The sequence below is a fragment of the Dreissena polymorpha genome, chromosome 3 (genome assembly GCF_020536995.1).
Source record: "Dreissena polymorpha isolate Duluth1 chromosome 3, UMN_Dpol_1.0, whole genome shotgun sequence".
Taxonomy (NCBI): domain Eukaryota; kingdom Metazoa; phylum Mollusca; class Bivalvia; order Myida; family Dreissenidae; genus Dreissena; species Dreissena polymorpha.
The window spans coordinates 107,691,630-107,712,279 of NC_068357.1; the positions used below are offsets into that span (position 1 = coordinate 107,691,630).

Here is a 20,650-nt window from a genome sequence, read left to right on the forward strand (position 1 = left end):
TAAGAAACAAACTAAAAAATGGTTTAACAGCATTGCCTGGGGAAGTAGTTAAGAGCTTAATGTTGAGGCATGGCCTTGTGATATTTCTTTTACATGGTGGAGTATCAAAGGAGTTCACAAGGGTTTGACACTCGGGCCGGACAAAATATTAGCGTACCGTTAAGAACTTTATTTATGCACATATCTTTAGTTATTGAAATACATTTGCAAAAATCTTGCATTTTGTGCCGATAACTTACGATTTAAGAATAAATGATGGAGTACATCTGAAATTGGTGCCAAAATTTCATATTGTGTGCAGCATAACAGTGTACATGATTGCATTACACATCAAGTTTTGGGCCAAGAACATAGTCTTATTAAATAAAGTAATTCTAATGTATTACATATTGCCATAGGCAGCTTAAAAACATTACATAGGCTTTCTTGCAAAAATGGTTTGGCACATTTTTAAAGCATGTGCATTTCTATTTTTTTCTGATTTCTTAAACTAAGTAAGTCTTTTTACTGTTTTTATACCATGGTATCTATGTATTATTTCATGCACATGTAATTTTGTCTCTCAATTATTTAATGCACATTTACTTTTCTCTCTATGTGTCTTTTTTTGTCTGTTTATTTCACCAGTATAACTAAAATGTATGATTCTCTCAGAAAAAAAAGCTTACCCACTGCTGAGTGCTGTTATATTGGTAATAAATGATCATCATTATTGTTCTACCAGTCAAAAACATAGTGTATAGAAGAAATTTATTTCAGTTTCTTCATGGACTAAGTTTGAAGTTTAACTCAATCAATTCCGAAGAGCTGTCCAAGCTGTGTCCTCTCCTACGAACTCTCACAAACCTTACCATCCTGGATCTCTCGGGTAACATGATCAACCTGTCTGTAGCGGCCAGCGATACTTGCGTTAACTTCACAGACACTTTAGGCTCACTAGGTCATTTAGTGAGACTCGATTTAAGTAACAATATTGTACGCGGCAACCTTCGGAGAGTGTTGTCTGCAGTTGTTCAGCCACTGCAGTATTTATCACTCGAAGGCTGCGGCTTATCGCCAGTGGACATCGCGTATCTTTCCGTATCTCACCATTCTGCATCTGTTTGTGAACTTCTTCTCAGTAATAACAATTTACGACAGAGCCTGTCTTCTCTGATGGCATTACTTAGGAACCTAAAAACCAGCCTTAAGCTTATCCAGCTCGAGAACTGCAGTTTTTCCAATGAAAACTGCAGCATGTTGTCAGAATCCATGAAGAGACTTACCTCGGTAGTGTACCTGGATCTACAGGATAATCTCTTCTCTCTGAACAATGTCTACCAGCTTGGGGTGTCCCTAGCGTGTCTGGAGACTCTGCAGTACCTAAGGGTGTCTTACCCAACTGACAGTTACCATGACGACCCTGAAGTGCAGAACCAGTCGCAGAAGGAGTTTGTGGTCATGCTGGGCGAGCTTATATACCGAGAGAAGCAGCGGCTGCACCAGAATGAGAAAACATTGAGTGTGATATTTTGTCATTTGCCTCATGTGCATGTACAAATATAATTGTATTTGTAGTGATTTATTATTTCCTGACCTTTTCAAAAGAGCCACATTGTGGGAAAACTAGGCTTTATAAATGTGCATAAAATTCCATCCCAAATTTGCCTGTGCAGTCTGCACAGGCTAATCAGGGAAGACACTTTCCACCTAAACGGGATATTTGTTTGGAAGATGCTTCCTTTAAATGAAAAAATTCATAAAAGTGGAAATTGTCGTCTCTCATAACCCTGTGAGGACTGCACAGGCTAATCAGCACATTATTTTACCCACGTGCAGTCCGCCAAATTTGTGCAGTAGGAGGCTTAATAGTATTTTAAGTGATTTGTTTTCAAATGTTTGGGCTAATACTTGTTTTTATGCACTTGGATCGAATGAACGGGGGTATATTGTTTTTGGCCTGTCTGTCTGTGTGTGTGTCTGTCTGTGTGTGTGTGTGTCTGTCTGTCTGTCTGTCTGTCTGTCTGTCTGTCTGTCCGTCCGTCCGTCCGTCCGTCTGTCTGTCTGTCTGTCTGTCTGTCTGTCTGTCTGTCTGTCTGTCTGTCTGTCTGTCTGTCTGTCTGTCTGTCATTGTATGTGTCACAAAACTTTAACCTTGGTCATAACTTTTGCAATATTGATTATAGCAACTTGATAATTGGCATGCATGTGTATATCATGGAGCTGCACATTTTGAGTGGTGAAAGGTCAAGGTCATCCTTTAGGTCAAAGGTCAATAACAAAAATTCAAAGCGGCGCATTAGGGGGCATTTGTTTCTGACAAACACATCTCTTGTTGCTTAATAAAAAATGCTTACATTCTATTTAAATTCTTTGTTAATAGGTTCAAGTTGTAAAGGTTTCATTGCCTATCCTAAGATACTGATGATCAGCAAACAGCATAAAACCTGAACTGCCATTGAGTTACTCATAGGCTGTTCTGGTTTTATGCTGGTTGCATACAGCTGTTTCAAATTTTCTTTTTAGTGGGAAAGGGTTAAGATAATGATGTCTGCAAGTACTAGTAATTTGATTTACAAATCCCAATGTTTAATGAGATAACCCAACAAAATGAAAGCTTCAGTCAAGTATGATCAACCGTTAAGATTACTTTAAGGCAGTGTAAGCCCAGAAGGTGATGGTCCGTATAATGGTGCAATATTTTAATCTTTATGTACCCAAACAGAGGCTTTCTTGTATATGAAATTGTTGTGCTCTTCTCATATGATGTTAAAATCTTCATGGTTGAAATCCTTCAGACTTTGTCATGACTTTGTCTACAGTTATCAGGCTTGACATATCTTATATTTGCTGACATGTCCAGTTTTTACAAAGCTTTTGTGACTGTTGTCTGTACATGCTGTGGGACAAAATTGTCAATGCAGATTTTGCCATCACTGGTTATTTTTATAAAGTATTATGGACAAAGAATCACCATTTTTTAAGCTGTGATCTCTTTTATTCACAATTCTGTCATAATATTTAATTATTTTGCTATTGATAAAGAACACTATAATTTTTAGCTGGGCTGTTTTCGGAGAAAACCTGAGGTATTGTCATAGCCAGCTCTTCGTGTCGTGCCGTCCGCCGTCCACGTTGTGCTGAAACCGTAACATTGGCTCAAAAATCAAAGTAATTCCACCTACAACTTTGAAACTTCATATGTAGATGCACCTTGCTGAGTTCTACATGCCAAACCCATTTTTCGGTCACAAGGTCAAAGGTCAAGGTCACTGTGACCTCCAAAAAATAAACACATTCTGACAAGCATTCATTAATTCAAAACTGCAACCGCAGCCGAGCATTGGCACCCTTCATGCGGTGTGCTGTTGTTGAAATTGTCTTCATTAACACAGCAGAATGAAGTCTTGAACTTAAGAACTGAATGTTCTTATTTCAATTAAAACATTATTCAAACTAAGCACACAGTTAACTACATTCCAAAGCAGGAGTTTAAAATATAATTATCATAAAATATCTTATGAAAATAGTCCTAAAAGAAATGAACACAATTTATTTCATTAGAATTGTATTGATTTATTATGCTCCCCCAAAATTTATTTTGGGGGGATCATATAGTCGCCGCTTTGTCTGTCCGTCCGTCCATGCACAATTTTTGTCTGGGCTATTTCTCAGCAACTAATGACCAGAATTCAATGAAACTTTATGGGAAGCTTCGCTACCAAGATGAGATGTACATATTAACAGCGGGTTATGGTTGGATGATTTTTCACAGAGTTATGGCCCTTTGAAATTTTCCATTAACTGTACATATAGTGCTATTCTTGTCCGGGCTATTTCTCAGCAAGTAATGACTGGAATTCAATGAAACTTTATGGGAAGCATCACTACTAAGAGGAGATGTGCATATTATCAGCGGGTTCTGGTCGGATGATTTTTCACAGAGTTATGGCCCTTTGAAATTTTCCATTAACTGTACATATAGTGCAATTCTTGTCGGGGCTATTACTCAGTAACTAATGACCGGAATTCAATGAAACTTTATGGAAAGCTTTACTACCAAGAGGAGATGTGCATATTATCAACGGGTTCTGGTCGGATGAGTTTTCACAGAGTAATGGCCCTTTGAAATTTTCCATTAACTGCACATATAGTGCAATTCTTGTCTGGGCTATTTCTCAGCAACTAATGACCGGATTTCAATGAAACTTTATGGGAAGCTTCACTACCAAGAGGAGTTGTGCATATGTTAGCGGGTTCTGGTCGGATGAGTTTTCACAGAGTTATGGCCCTTTAAAATTTTCTATAAAAAAATTCTTGTCCCCCAACTACTGTGCCCTCAAGACGTTTCCTTTTATCTGAATATATAGTGCAATAAAAAAACAAACTTTGGGGAGCATCACGCGTCTCCGACGGTTTCAGGTTATCTGATTGCTGGGGGCGTAAATATTTTCCCCTATTCCCCCCAATCCCCCCACAAATAAACAAGCAAAACAAAAAACAAATGGGCTGTGCACCGTGAAAAGGGGTTTAATGCATGTGCGTAAAGTGTCATCCCAGATAAGCCTTATTAGGCTAATCAGGGACAACACTTTATGCTTTTATGATATTTTTGGTTGAAAGAAAGTTTCTTGTTAAGGTGGAAAGTGTCGTTCCTGGTTAGCCTGTGTGGACTGCACAGGCTAATCTGGGACAACTCTTGGCACATGCATTAAACCCATTTTTCTCAGAGCGTGCCTCAAATATATGTGCTAAATAGAAATAGGTTGGGTTGGTGGTAATTACAAACACACTGTTCTATCTATTAGCTTAAATTCTAAATTCGTGGAAGTGTTTGCTCACACTCCAGAACTCCTAAATACCTGGATGACTGGATGTGTCTTTATGTCACTTACTCCCATAACCAAATGCTGTGTTTTGTACAGGTCTTGTCCTTTCTGTCCATGGTCAAGGTCTTTATTCAAACTGTCTTGCTCATTATCCCAAGTTCAATAGAAACATTTTCTAGTATATGTTAACAATAAGCATGACATGTATCCATTATTTATTTTAACCAATGAAATTCATAAATACACATGTGATTATTTGACACAGTATATATTTAAAAGACTATTGTATTCTGTGACTCAGGATAAATTTGTATTTTTAAGACTACAGGTACATGAGTTTGATTTGAATACATATACATAAGTTTGAGGTGATATTGTTAAAGAAGAACAACCGCTGTAAATATACATAGTTTGTAATTGTTTAAGATACTTGTTGTTATTTTAAAAAATAAATATTTATTGCGCAGTGGTCTCTGTTTAAATATATTTATGCCCCCCTTCGAAGAAGAGGGGGTATATTGTTTTGCACATGTGTGTCCGTATGTCCGTCCACTAGATGGTTTCCGGATGATAACTCAAGAACGCTTAGGCCTAGGATCATGAAACTTCATAGGTACATTGATCATGACTCGCAGATGACCCCTATTGATTTTCAGGTCACTAGGTCAAAGGTTAAGGTCACGGTGACCCGAAATAGATAAATGGTTCCCGGATGATAACTCAAGAACGCTTATGCCTAGGATTATGAAACTTCATAGGTACTTTGATCATGACTCGCAGATGACCCTTATTGATTTTCAGGTCACTAGATCAAAGGTCAAGGTCACGGTGACCAAAAATAGTAAAATGGTTTCCGGATGATAACTCAAGAACACTTATGCCTAGGATCATGAAACTTCATAGGTACATTGATCATGACTCGCAGATGACCCCTATTGATTTTCAGGTCACTAGGTCAAAGGTCAAGGTCATTTGAAAAAAAAGTTATGAGCTATTGTCATCATCTTGGCGTCGGCGTCCGGTTAAGTTTTGTGTTTCGGTCCACTTTTCTCATAAAGTATCAAAGCTATTGCATTCAAACTTGGTACACTTATTTACTATCATTAGGGAACTGGGCAGGCAAAGTAAGATAACTCTGGCGTGCATTTTGACAGAATAATGTGCCCTTTTTATACTAAGAAAATTGAAAATTTGGTTAAGAAAAAAGTATACTTTTTGCGATTGGGAATATAGCAGAATATCGGCTATAAAATTAGGCCAAAAAAAAACCTGCCTAGGATCATGAAACTTCATAGGTACATTGATCATGACTGGCAATGACCCCTATTGATTTTCAGGTCACTAGGTCAAAGGTCAAGGTCACAGTGACTCGAAACAGTAAAACGGTTTCCGGGTGATAACTCAAGAATACTTAGGCCTAGGATCATGAAACTTCATAGGTACATTTATCATGACATGCAGATGACACCTATTGATTTTCAGGTCACTAGGTCAAAGGTCAAGGTCACAGTTACAAAAAACGTATTCACACAATGGCTGCCACTACAACTGTCAGCCCATATTTCCATATTATTATTAGTTTAAGCAAATAGAAATTGTTATCATCTATTCAGAAGATCAGATGATGAATATTCATTAATGATGAATTTCAAAGACACATATCCAGTTAAAAATACAAATAGACTGTTGTCATCCTCATCAACTTTATTTGAGAAAAAGAGCCATAGAGGTTTCAAAACAATCTGTGAATTTATCACAACCTTAAAGTACCAAAACAACATACATTTATACCATCTTAAACATCGCAAACACTCTGCGCTTACAAAAAAATGTATATACAACCTTAAAAATTTCACAAACACATAATATGCGTGAGTTAGCCTTAGAGATATGTTTTTGAATGGATACCACTGTACCAAAACACTGGTTTAAAGCCCACTTGTGGCAAGCGGAATGCACATTAATTCCTTAAACCACGGTTTTACAGTTAACTATATAGTTAAGAGATTTTGAACCCGGGTTCGAAGTGCCCTTTGCACATTAATTCCTTAATCCCGGGTTCAAGACTTTGAACTGCGGTTTAAGTCTCTTAACTATATAGTTAAGAAACGACCAATGAAATCTTGACGTTTGCCTTCTAATTGTGGTTTAAGCTCCGCTGATTGGATGTCTCTGAATTATGTAGATAAGAGATGTGTATCTATCTTTAGACACACTTTGAACCGCGGTTCAAATTCTTGAACTTGGGTTTAAGGAATAAATGTGCAAACGGCACTTTGAACTCGGGTTCAAAGTCTCTTAACCCTAAAGTTAACTGTTAAATAATTAATGTGCATTCCGCGCATCTTAACCCCAGTTTAAGACATTGAACCGCAGTTTAAGACTTTTAACCGCAGTCCAAAGTCTCTTTACCCTATAGTTAAGAGAGGACCGGTTTAAACTCTTGAACTCGGGTTTAAGGAATTAATGTGCAAACGGCACTTTGAACTCGGGTTCAAAGTTTCTTCACTATATAATTAACTGTTAAATAATTAATGTCCATTCTGCGCCTCTTAACCGCAGTTTAAGACTTTGAACCGCAGTTCAAAGTCTCTTAACCCTATAGTTAAGAGATGACCAATGAAGTCGCGGCATTTACCTTCTAATTGTGATTTAAGCTCCGCTGATTGGTTGTCTCAGATAACAGATTTGTATCTTTTTTTAGACACACTTTAAACCGCGGTTTAAAGTCTTGAACCCGGTTTTAAGGAATTAATGTGCAAACAGCACTTTGAACCCGGGTTCAAAGTCTCTTAACTATATAGTTAAATTTTAAACCGTGGTTTTAGGAATTAATGTGCATTTCGCTTGCCAAACACAATACTTGTGAGATTCAGAAACACTTTCTGCATAGTCACCAGACAGTCTCACAAGAGATTATAAACAACTCATGTAAATGCATATCACCAAGAGATCCTAAAACATGTGTGAACATGTGCACCACGCAAGAGATTCAACGATATCAATGTGCATGAAAACCACCTTAGAGAAATAAAATATCAATTTACATTGCCTGAGATAATCCAAAACATTAATGTATATGACTGTAGACTGCCTGAGTGATTGCAAAAAACAAATGTACATGGCTGTAGACTGCCTTAGAGTCAGAATACCAATGTACATAACTGTAGACTGCCTGTATAAAAGGTTAAAAATACAAATGAATTTGGCTGTAAACTGCCTTAGAGATTCCAAAATACACATGTTTATGGCTGTAAACTGCCTTAAAGAGTCCAAAATGCCACTGTACAATACTGTAAACCTACTTAGAGATTGGCTGTACACTGCCTTAGAGATTCCAAACACACATGTAAATGGCTGTAAACTGCCTTAGAGAGTCCAAAACCCCAATAGTAATGGCTGTAAACTACCTTAGAGATTAAAAAATACTAATGTACATGGCTGTAAAATTTCCTAGAGATTCCAAACTACAAATGTACATGACTGTAGACCACGTTGAAGATTCCAAAAAACCTTCATATTTGGTATGCATGTGTACATGGACAAGGCCTTTCCATACGCACACAAATGTTGACCCCTTTGACCTTGACCTTGAACTTAGGGTCCGCGTTTAGGTTTCGAAATCTTCGTTTAGGTTTAAAAAAATGCTCATAACTTCTATGTCGCTTCAGATGTAACCTTCATATTTGGTATGCATGTGTATATGGACAAGGCCTTTCCATACGCACACAAATTTTGACCCCTTTGACCTTGAACTTAGGGTGTGCATTTAGGTTTAGAAATCTGCGTTTAGGTTTCGAAAAATGCTCAAAACTTCTATCAAAGCGTTTTTGGGGGCATACGTCGTCCTATGGAGTCAGCTCTTGTTTGTATATATGTTCTTTGCCAAAGGCAGAATGCTGGATTGCCAATAAACTATTGATTGATTGTTCAATATTCATGAAACTTGGTAAGAACATTTGTCCCAATGATATTGAGTTTGCAAATAGATCACAAAATTTCGAAAATTAATTCACTAGGTCTAATTTATACAAAAACTATCCTAAACTGTAGAGGTCACATTTATTATCCAATATGCATGAAAAGTGATAAGAACATCTATCCCAATGATATCTGGGCTGATTAAGAAACTGGCTGACATTGGGTCAAAAATTAGGTTACTAGGTGATATAAAAGAAAAAGCTTTTGAACAATCTAGAGGCCACATTTATTGCCCTATCTTCATTAAACTTAAGAGATTATGAGATTATTTGTAGAAAGGATATCTCAGTTGAGTCAGAAGCTGGGTCAATAGGGAAATTACAATAGGTCAGGAGGTCAAATTAAAGAAAAATCTTGTGAATGTTATATTTATTGCAAAATCTTTACAACACTAGGTCAGAAATGATATCTCACCATAGTTTTAAACTGGTTCATGGGGGTGGGGTAAAAATCTAGTCAATTAAAGGAAATGCTAGTTAGCGCTACAAGTCACATCGACAAATCTTCATAAAGCTTGGTCAGAACATTTGTCTAAGTGTTATATTGGTTGAGTTGAAATGAGAACAAATTAATTAAAAAGCTTGTGAACACTCCAGAGGACACATTTATTGGACAATCATCATTCACATGCTCAGAATAGTTGTTCTAATGATATCTTACACACACAAAATGAAATGATATTTTGGCCATTTTTTTTTTTGGTTCTTGATACATCATAAAAGCTTATACAAACAATTCAGCTACTTTGGGTATAATTTGAGAGGCATATGGCCTTTGACCCTCTTGTTTAAAAAAAGTATTACATAAAGTGTAAAATTGTATAGGGTAATTATAAGGGAAGATTTTTAAGCTCACCTGAGCACATGGTAACGTTTGCATGAAAAACATGGCTGCCAAGGGGCGGGGCATTTTTCCTTATATGGCTATAGTAAAATCTTGTTAACACTCTAGAGGCCACATTTATTGTCCGATCTTCATGAAACTTGGTGAGAAGATTAATCCCAATAATATCTTGGACGAGTTAAAAAATGATGACGGTTGGTTGAAAAACATCGCCACCATGGGGTGTGGCATTTTTCCTTATATGGCTATAGTTAAACTTTGTTAACACTCTAGAGGCCACATTTATTTTCCGATCTTCATAAAACTTGGTCAGAAGATTTTCCCCAATGATACCATGGATGAGTTCGAAAATGGTTTTGGTTGCTTTAAAAACAAAGCCACCAGGGGGCGGGACATTTTTCATTATATGGCTATAGTAAAACCTTGTTAACATTCTAGAGGCTACACTTATTTTCCGATCTTCATGAAACTTGGTCAGTAGATTTTTCTAAATGATATCTTGGATGAGTTCGAAAATGGTTTTGGTTGCTTTAATAACATGGCCACCAGGGGGCGGGGCATTTTTCCTTATATGGCTATAGTAAAACCTTGTTAACACTCTAGAGGCCACATTTATTTTCCGATCTTCATGAAACTTGGTCGCAAGATTTGTCCCAATGATATCTTAAATTTGCTCGAAAATGGTTTCGGTTGCTAAAAAAACATGGCCACCAGGGGGCAGGGCATTTTTGCCTATATGGCTATATATGGCTTTAGTAAAACCTTGTTAACACTCTAGAGGCCACATTTATTGTCCTATCTTCATGAAATTTGGTCAGAAGATTGGTCTCAATGATATCTTGGATGAGTTCGAAAATGGTTATGTTTGCCTGAAAAACATGTCTGCCAAGGGGCAGGGCATTTTTCCTTATATGGTTATATATGACTATAGTAAAATCTTGTTAACACTATAGTGATCACATTTATTGTCCGATCTTCATGACACTTGGTCAGAAAATTTGTCCCAATGATATCTTTGACATGTTCGAAAATGGTTTTAGATGCTTGAAAAACATGGCCTCCAGGGGGCGGGGCATTTTTGCTCATATGGCTATATATGGCTTTAGTAAAACCTTATTAACACTCTAGAGGCCACATTTATTGTCCGATCATCATGAAACTTGGTCAGATGATTTGTCCCAATGATATCTTGGATGAGTTCGAAAATTGTTCCGGTTGCTGAAAAACATGGCCGCCAAGTGGGCGTGGCATTTTTCCTTTTATGGCCATAGTAAAACCTTGTTAACACTCTAGAAGCCATATTTATTGTCCGATCATCATGAAACTTGGTCAAAAGATTTGTCCCAATGATATATTGGACAAGTTCCAAAATGGTTCCAGATGCTTGAAAAACATGGCAAACAGGGGGCGGAGCATTTTTCCTTATATGGACTTATGAATCTTCATCAAATTTTCTCAGAATATTTGTTTGAATGATATTTTGGATGTGTATGAAAATGGTTCTGGTCTGTTGAAAAACGTGGCTTCCAGGCTGTTCACTTGTCATGAAAGTTTGTAATAACATTTTGTTATAATGGCATCTTGGGCTGCAAAGGACAGGTCATTTCCTTTGAATCTCAGGTGAGCAATTTTGGGCCTTTCAGGCCCTCATGTTTAGTTAATTTCTTTCCTGAATTGAACCAAAACAATTGCAGAGGGAATAAGCGGGTTCGGCACCGTTCGCTTTTTTGCTTACCCCTGCTTTCCCTCTGCATTTAAAATAAGTTAAAAAAAAGTTGTTTGAGTTAAGATTTTTTAAAGTGAAATCTCAAATGTGAAGGTTATTCTTTGAAACCTTAGTATAAAGTGTTTTATTTCGATTCCTTGGAGTTTGCAAATTAAGTCAACATGTCACCAGACTAATCCTGCTTTCTTATGGGCCCAATTTTAACAGCATCTGTTCCTTTTATGGACCTAAATATATCCCTTAAAGATTCTACAGATCATGGATTCCATGACATGAGCTGTGTTTGGGAAAACAGGGCTTAACGCATGTGAGTGAAGTGTCATCCCAGTTTAGACTGTGCAGTCTGCACAGGCTCATCAGGGATGACCCTTTCTGCATTTTAAGTTTTTTTTGTGACAAATAAGACTCTTCTTTGCAAAAAAAACCCATTTAAAATGAAAGTGTCGTCCAAGATAAATCTTTGCAGACTGCACAGGCTAATCTGAGTAGACACTTTACGCATATGCATTACGCCCAGTTTTGTCAGAATAAGGCTCACATGTAAATCACAAATGTCAAACATGCATTTGTGTTGTGAATGGTTTTAAAAGCTCAACATGTGATATCCTCAAGTGATAATTAGTTAATTTTGCAAATAAATTAAAACTTTGGTTAGATTTGTTGAAGCAGCTATTGACAGATTGCTGAGTTTTGATTGACAACTGTATCTGACAAATCCAAATTATTAATTTACTGTCAATTACATCATTGTTAACTGATATGATCCCATACATACTGGATCCTGTTGGACAATTAGAATTTAAGAAACAAACTAAAAAATGGTTTAACAGCATTGCCTGGGGAAGTAGTTAAGAGCTTAATGTTGAGGCATGGCCTTGTGATATTTCTTTTACATGGTGGAGTATCAAAGGAGTTCACAAGGGTTTGACACTCGGGCCGGACAAAATATTAGCGTACCGTTAAGAACTTTATTTATGCACATATCTTTAGTTATTGAAATACATTTGCAAAAATCTTGCATTTTGTGCCGATAACTTACGATTTAAGAATAAATGATGGAGTACATCTGAAATTGGTGCCAACATTTCGTATTGCGTGCAGCATAACAGTGTACATGATTGCATTACACATCAAATTTTGGGCCAAGAACATAGTCTTATTAAATAAAGTAATTCTAATGTATTACATATTGCCATAGGCAGCTTAAAAACATTACATAGGCTTTCTTGCAAAAATGGTTTGGCACATTTTTAAAGCATGTGCATTTCTATTTTTTTCTGATTTCTTAAACTAAGTAAGTCTTTTTACTGTTTTTATACTATGGTATCTATGTATTATTTCATGCACATGTAATTTTGTCTCTCAATTATTTAATGCACATTTACTTTTCTCTCTATGTGTCTTTTTTGTCTGTTTATTTCACCAGTATAACTAAAATGTATGATTCTCTCAGAAAAAAAAGCTTACCCACTGCTGAGTGCTGTTATATTGGTAATAAATGATCATCATTATTGTTCTACCAGTCAAAAATTGTGTATAGAAGAAATTTATTTCAGTTACTTTATGGACTAAGTTTGAAGTTTAACTCGATCAATTCCGAAAAGCTGTCCAAGCTGTGTCCACTTCTACGAACTCTCACAAACCTCACCATCCTGGATCTCTCGGGTAACATGATCAACCTGTCTGTAGCGGCCAGCGATGCTTGCGTTAATTTCACAAACACTTTAGGCTCACTAGGTCATTTAGTGAGACTCGATTTAAGTAACAATATTGTACGCGACAACCTTCGGAGAGTGTTGTCTGCAGTTGTTCAGCCACTGCAGTATTTATCACTCGAAGGCTGCGGATTATCGCCAGTGGACATCGCATATCTTTCCGTATCTCACCAGTCTGCATCTGTTTGTGAACTCCTTCTCAGTAATAACAATTTACGACAGAGCCTGTCTTCTCTGATTGCATTACTTAGGAACCTTAAAACCAGCCTTAAGCTTATCCAGCTCGTGAACTGCAGTTTTTCCGATGAAAACTGCAGCATGTTGTCAGAATCCATGAAGAGACTTACCTCGGTAGTGTACCTGGATCTACAGGATAATCTCTTCTCTCGGAACAATGTCTACCAGCTTGGGGTGTCCCTAGCGTGTCTGGAGACTCTGCAGTACCTTAGGGTGTCTTACCCGACTGACAGTTACCCTGAAGTGCAGAACCAGTCGCAGAAGGAGTTTGTGGTCATGCTGGGCGAGCTTATATACCGAGAGAAGCAGCGGCTGCACCAGAATGAGAAAACATTGAGTGTGATATTTTGTCATTTGCCTCATGTGCATGTACAAATATAATTGTATTTGTAGTGATTTATTATTTCCTGACCTTTCCAAAAGAGTCACATTTTGGGAAAACTAGGCTTTATAAATGTGCATAAAATTCCATCCCAAATTTGCCTGTGCAGTCTGCACAGGCTAAACAGGGAAGACACTTTCCGCCTAAACAGGATATTTGTTTGGAAGATGCTTCCTTTAAATGAAAAATTTCATAAAAGCGGAAATTGTCGTCTCCCATAACCCTGTGAGGACTGCACAGGCTAATCAGGACATTATTTTACCCACGTGCAGTCCGCCAAATTTGTGCAGTAGGAGGCTTAATAGTATTTTAAGTGATTTGTTTTCAAATGTTTGGGCTTATACTTGTTTTTATGCCCTTGGATCGAATGAACGGGGGTATATTGTTTTTGGCCTGTCTGTCTGTGTGTGTGTCTGTCTGTGTGTGTGTGTGTGTCTGTCTGTCTGTCTGTCTGTCTGTCCGTCCGTCCGTCCGTCCGTCCGTCTGTCTGTCTGTCTGTCTGTCTGTCTGTCTGTCTGTCTGTCTGTCTGTCTGTCTGTCTGTCTGTCTGTCTGTCTGTCTGTCTGTCTGTCTGTCTGTCTGTCTGTCTGTCTGTCTGTCTGTCTGTTTGTCTGTCTGTCTGTCATTGTATGTGTCACAAAACTTTAACCTTGGTCATAACTTGTGCAGTATTGATTATAGCAACTTGATATTTGGAATGCATGTGTATCTCATGGAGCTGCACATTTTGAGTGGTGAAAGGTCTAGGTCATCCTTTAAGGTCAAAGGTCAACAAAAAAATTCAAAGCGGCGCATAAGGGTGCATTGTGTTTCTGACATACACATCTCTTGTTGCTTAATAAAAAATTCTTACATTCTTTTTAAATCCTTTATTAATAGGTTCAAGTTGTAAAGGTTTTATTGCCTATCCTAATATACTGATGATCAGCAAACAGCATAAAACCTGAACTGCCATTGAGTTACTCATAGATTGTTCTGGTTTTATGCTGGTTGCATACAGCCGTTGTAAAATTTCTTTTTAGTGGGAAAGGGTTAAGATAATGTTGTCTGTAAGTACAAGTAATTTGATTTACAAATCCAAATGTTTAATGAGATAACCCAACACAATGAAAGCTTCAGTCAAGTATGATCAACCGTTAAGATTACTTTAAGGCAGTGTAAGCCCAGAAGGTGATGGTCCATATAATGGTGCAATATTTTAATCTTTATGTACCCAAACAGAGGCTTGCTTGTATATGAAATTGTTGTGCTCTTCTCATATGATGTTAAAATCTTCATGGTTGAAATTCTTCAGACTTTGTCATGACTTTGTCTATAGTTATCAGGCTTGACATATCTTATATTTGCTGACATGTCCAGTTTTTACAAAGCTTTTGTGACTGTTGTCTGTACATGCTGTGGGACAAAATTGTCAATGCAGATTTTTCCATCACTGGTTATTTTTATAAAGTATTTTGGACAAAGAATCACCCTTTTTTAAGCTGTCATCTCTTTTATTCACAATTCTTACATAATATTTAATTATTTTGCTATTGATAAAGAACACTATAATTTTTAGCTGGGCTGTTTTCAGAGAAAACCTGGGGTATTGTCATAGCCAGCTCGTCGTGTCATGACGTCCGCCATCCACGTTGTGCTGAAACCGTAACATTGGTTCAAAAATCAAAGTGCTTCCACCTACAACTTTGAAACTTCATATGTAGATGCACCTTGATGACTTCTACATGCCAAACCTATTTTTCGGTCACAAGGTCAAAGGTCAAGGTCACTGTGACCTCTAAAAAACAAACACATTCTGACAAGCATTCATTTATTCAAAACTGCAACCGCAGCCGAGCATTGGCACCCTTCATGGGGTGTGCTGTTGTTGAAATTGTCTTCATTAACAAAGCAGAATGAAGTATTGAACTTAAGCACAGAATGTTCGAATTTCAATGAAAACATTATTCAAACTAAGCACACAGTTAACTACATTCCAAATCAGGAGTTTAAAATATAATTATCATGAAATATCTTATGAAAATAGTCTTAAAAGAAATGAACACAATTTATTTCATTAGAATTGTATTGATTTATTATGCTCCCCCAAAATTTATTTTGGGGGGATCATACAGTCGCCGCTTCGTCTGTCCTTCCGTCTGTCCGTCCGTGCAAAATTTTTGTCCGGGCTATTTCTCAGCAACTAATGACTGGAATTCAATGAAACCTTCTGGGAAGCTTCACTACCAAGAGGAGATGTGCATATTATCAGCGGGTTCTGGTTGGATGATTTTTCACAGAGTTATGGCCCTTTGAAATTTTCCATTAACTGTACATATAGTGCTATTCTTGTCCAGGCTATTTCTCAGCAACTAATGACCGGAATTCAATGAAACTTTATGGGAAGCTTCACTACCAAGAGGAGATGTGCATATTATCAGCCGGTTCTGGTCGGATGATTTTTCACAGAGTAATGGCCCTTCGCAATTTTCCATTAACTGTACATATAGTGCAATTCTTGTCCGGGCTATTTCTCAGTAACTAATGACCGGAATTCAATGAAACTTTATGTGAAGCTTCACTACCAAGAGGAGATGTGCATATTATCAACGGGTTCTGGTCGGATGAGTTTTCACAGAGTAATGGCCCTTTGAAATTTTCCATTAACTGTACATATAGTGCAATTCTTGTCCCGGCTATTTCTCAGCAACTAATGACCGGAATTCAATGAAACTTTATGGGAAGCTTCACTACCGAGAGGAGATGTGCATATTATCAGCGGGTTCTGGTCGGATGAGTTTTCACAGAGTTATGGCCCTTTGAAATTTTCTATAAAAAGTCTTGTCCCCCCAACTACTGTGCCCTGAAGACGTTTCCTTTTATCTGAATATATAATGCAATAAAAAACAATTTTGGGGAGCATCACCCGTCTCCGACGGTTTCTTGTTATCTGATTGCTGGGGGCGTAAATATTTCCCCTATTCCCCCCAATCCGCCCACAAATAAACAAGCAAAACAAAAAACAAATGGGCTGTGCACCATGAAAAGGGGTTTAATACATGTGCGTAAAGTGTCATCTCAGATAAGCCTAATTAGGCTAATCAGGGACAACACTTTATGCTTTTATGATATTTTTGGTTTAAAGAAAGTTTCTTGTTAAGGTGGAAAGGTTCGTTCCTGATTAGCCTGTGTGGACTGCACAGTCTAATCTGGGACAACACTTGGCACATGCATTAAACCCCTTTTTCTCAGAGCGTGCCTCAAATATATGTGCTAAATAGAAATAGGTTGGGTTGGTGGTAATATCAAACACACTGTTCTATCTATTAGCTTAAATTCTAAATTCGTGGAAGTGTTTGCTCACACTCCAGAACTTCTAAATACCTGGATGACTGGATATGTCTTTATGTCACTTACTCCCATAACCAAATGCTGTGTTTTGTACTGGTCTTGTCCTTTCTGCCCATGGTCAAGGTCATAATTCAAACTGTCTTGATCATTATCCAAAGTTAAATAGAAACCGTTTCTAGTATATGTTAACAATAAGCATGACATGTATCCATTATTTATTTTAACCAATGAAATTCATAAATACACATGTGATTATTTGAGACAGTATATATTTAAAAGACTATTGTATTCTGTGACTCAGGGTAAATTTGTATTTTTTAAGACTACAGGTACATGAGCTTGATTTGAATACATATACTTAAGTTTGATGTGATATTGTTAAAGAAGAACAACCGCTGTAAATATACATAGTTTGTAATTGTTTAAGATGCTTGTTGTAATTTTAAAAAATAAATATTTCTTGCGCAGTGGTCTCTGTTTAAATATATTTAAGCCCCCCTTCGAAGAAGAGGGGGTATATTGTATTGCACATGTCTGTCCGTATGTCCGCCTACCATATGGTTTCCGGATGATAACTCAAGAACGCTTAGGCCTAGGATCATGAAACTTCATAGGTACATTGATCATGACTCGCAGATGACCCCTATTGATTTTGAAGCCACTAGGTCAAAGGTCAAGGTCACGGTGACCCGAAATAGTAAAATGGTTTCCGGATGATAACTCAAGAATGCTTATGCCTAGGATCATGAAATTCATAGGTACATTGATCATGACTCGCAGATGACCCCTATTGATTTTCAGGTCACTAGGTCAAAGGTCAAGGTCACGGTGACCCGAAATAGAAAAATGGTTTCCGGATGATAACTCAAGAACGCTTATGCCTAGGATCATGAAACTTCATAGGTACTTTGATCATGACTCGCAGATGATCCTTATTGATTTTCAGGTCACTAGGTCAAAGGTCAAGGTCACGGTGACCAGAAATAGTAAAATGGTTTCCGGATGATAACTCAAAAACGCTTATGCCGAGGATGATTTTCAGGTCATAAGGTCAAAGGTCAAGGTCATTTGAAAAAAAAAGTTATGAGCTATTGTCATCACCTTCTCGACGGCGTCTGGTTAAGTTTTGTGTTTAGGTCCACTTTTCTCAAAAAGTATCAAAGCTATTGCATTAAAACTTGGTACACTTACTTACTATCATGAGGGGACTGGGCAGGCAAAGTAAGATAACTCTGGCGTGCATTTTAACAGAATAATGTGCCCTTTTTATACTTACAAAATTGAAAATTTTGTTAAGAAAAAAGTATACTTTTTTTGCGATTGGGAATATAGCAGAATATCGGCTATAAAATCAGGCCAAAAAAAAAAACTGCCTTGGATCATGAAACTTCATAGGTACATTGATCATGAATGGCAGATGACCCCTATTGATTTTCAGGTCACTAGGTCAAAGGTCAAGGTCACAGTGACTCGAAACAGTTAAACGGTTTCCGGGGGATAACTCAAGAATACTTAGGCCTAGGATCATGAAACTTCATAGGTACATTTATCGTGACTTGCAGATGAAGCCTATTGAATTTCAGGTCACTAGGTCAAAGGTCAAGGGCACAGTGACAAAAAACTTATTCACACAATGGCTGCCACTACAACTGACAGCCCATATTTCCATATTATTATTAGTTTAAGCAAATAGAAATTGTAATCATCCATTCAGAAGATCAGATGATGAATATTCATTAATGATGAATTTCAAAGACACATATCCAGCTAAAAATACAAATAGACCGTTGTCATCTTCATCAACTTTATTTGAGAAAAAGAGCCATAGACATTTCAAAACAATCTGTGAATTTATCACAACCTTAAAAGTACCAAAACAACATACATTTTTACCATCTGAAACATCCCAAACACTCTGTGCTTATAAACCACCTTAAAAGTTTCACAAACACATAATTTGCGTGAGTTAGCCTTAGAGACATTTTTTTTAATGGATACCACTGTACCAAAACACTGGTTTAAAGCACACTTATGGCAAGCGAAATGCACATTAATTCCTTAAACCACGGTTTAACAGTTAACTATATAGTTAAGAGACTTTGAACCCGGGTTCGAAGTGCCCTTTGCACATTAATTCCTTAATCCCGGGTTCAAGACTTTGAACCGCGGTTTAAAGTCTCTTAACTATATAGTGAAGAAACGACCAATGAAATCTTGACATTTGCCTTCTAATTGTGGTTTAAAAACCGCTGATTGGTTGTCTCTGAATTATGTAGATAAGAGATGTGTATCTATCTTTAGACACACTTTGAACCGCGGTTCAAACTCTTGAACTTGGGTTTAAGGAATAAATGTGCAAACGGCACTTTGAACTCGGGTTCAAAGTCTCTTAACCCTATAGTTAACTATTAAATAATTAATGTGCATTCCGCGCATCTTAACCCCAGTTTAAGACTTTGAACCGCAGTTTAAGACTTTGAACTGCAGTTCAAAGTCTCTTAACCCTATAGTTAAGAGAGGACCGGTTTAAACTCTTGAACTCGGGTTTAAGGAAATAATGTGCAAACAGCACTTTAAACTCGGGTTCAAAGTTTCTTAACTATATAATTAACTGTTAAATAATTAATGTGCATTCCGCGCCTCTTAACCGCAGTTTAAGACTTTGAACCGACGTTCAAAGTCTCTTAACCCTATAGTTAAGAGATGACCAATGAAGTCGCGGCATTTACCTTCTAATTGTGGTTTAAGCTCCGCTGATTGGTTGTCTCAGATAACAGATTTGTATCTATTTTTAGACACACTTTAAACTGCGGTTCAAAGTCTTGAACCCGGTTTTAAGGAATTAATGTGCAAACGGAACTTTGAACCCGGGTTCAAAGTCTCTTAACTATATAGTTAACTGTTAAACCGTGGTTTTAGGAATTAAGGTGCATTTCGCTTGCCAAACACAATGCTTGTGAGATTCAGAAACACTTTCTGCATAGTCACCAGACAATCTCACAAGAGATTATAAACGACTCATGTAAATACATATCACCAAGAGATCCTAAAACATGTGTGAACATGTGCACCACGCAAGAGATTCAACGATATCAATGTGCATGAAAACCACCTTAGAGAAATAAAATATAAATGTACATTGCCTGAGATAATCCAAAACATTAATGTACATGGCTGTAGACTGCCTTAGAGAGTCAAAATACCAATGTACATAACTGTAGACTGCCTGTATAAAAGGTTAAAAATACAAATGAATTTGGCTGTAAACTGCCTTAGAGATTCCAAAATGCAAATGTTTATGGCTGCAAACTGCCTTAGAGAGTCCAAAATGCCACTGTACAATACTGTAAACCTACTTAGAGATTCCAAAATACCAATGTACATGGCTGTACACTGCCTTAAAGATTCCAAACACACATGTAAATGGCTGTAAACTGCCTTAGAGAGTCCAAAACCCTAATAGTAATAGCTGTAAACTGCCTTAGAGATTAAAAAATGCTAATGTACATGGCTGTAAAATTCCCTAGAGATTCAAAACTACAAATGTACATGACTGTAAACCACGTGGAAGATTTCAAAATACCTTCATATTGGGTATGCATGTGTACATGGACAAGGCCTTTCCATA

General features: G+C 37.3%; 1 protein-coding gene across 3 annotated transcripts in view; it reads left to right on the top strand.

Annotated features, from left to right (window-relative positions):
- The window catches only part of LOC127870875 (leucine-rich repeat-containing protein 14-like), a 53,609-nt gene that overhangs the window by 26,398 nt on the left and 6,561 nt on the right, over positions 1–20,650 (top strand). The window contains exons 6-7 of one of the 3 annotated variants that reach the window (XR_008044959.1): positions 760–2,653; positions 14,863–17,475. Coding sequence is in view for 1 of the 3 variants with exons in the window: in XM_052413451.1 (XP_052269411.1) it covers positions 760–1,545 (786 nt within the window). In the remaining 2 variants the exon portion in view is untranslated. Of the gene's footprint in view, positions 1–759; positions 5,200–14,862; positions 17,476–20,650 lie in introns of those variants that run through there. The other 2 variants (XR_008044960.1, XM_052413451.1) reach the window with 2 other exon arrangements.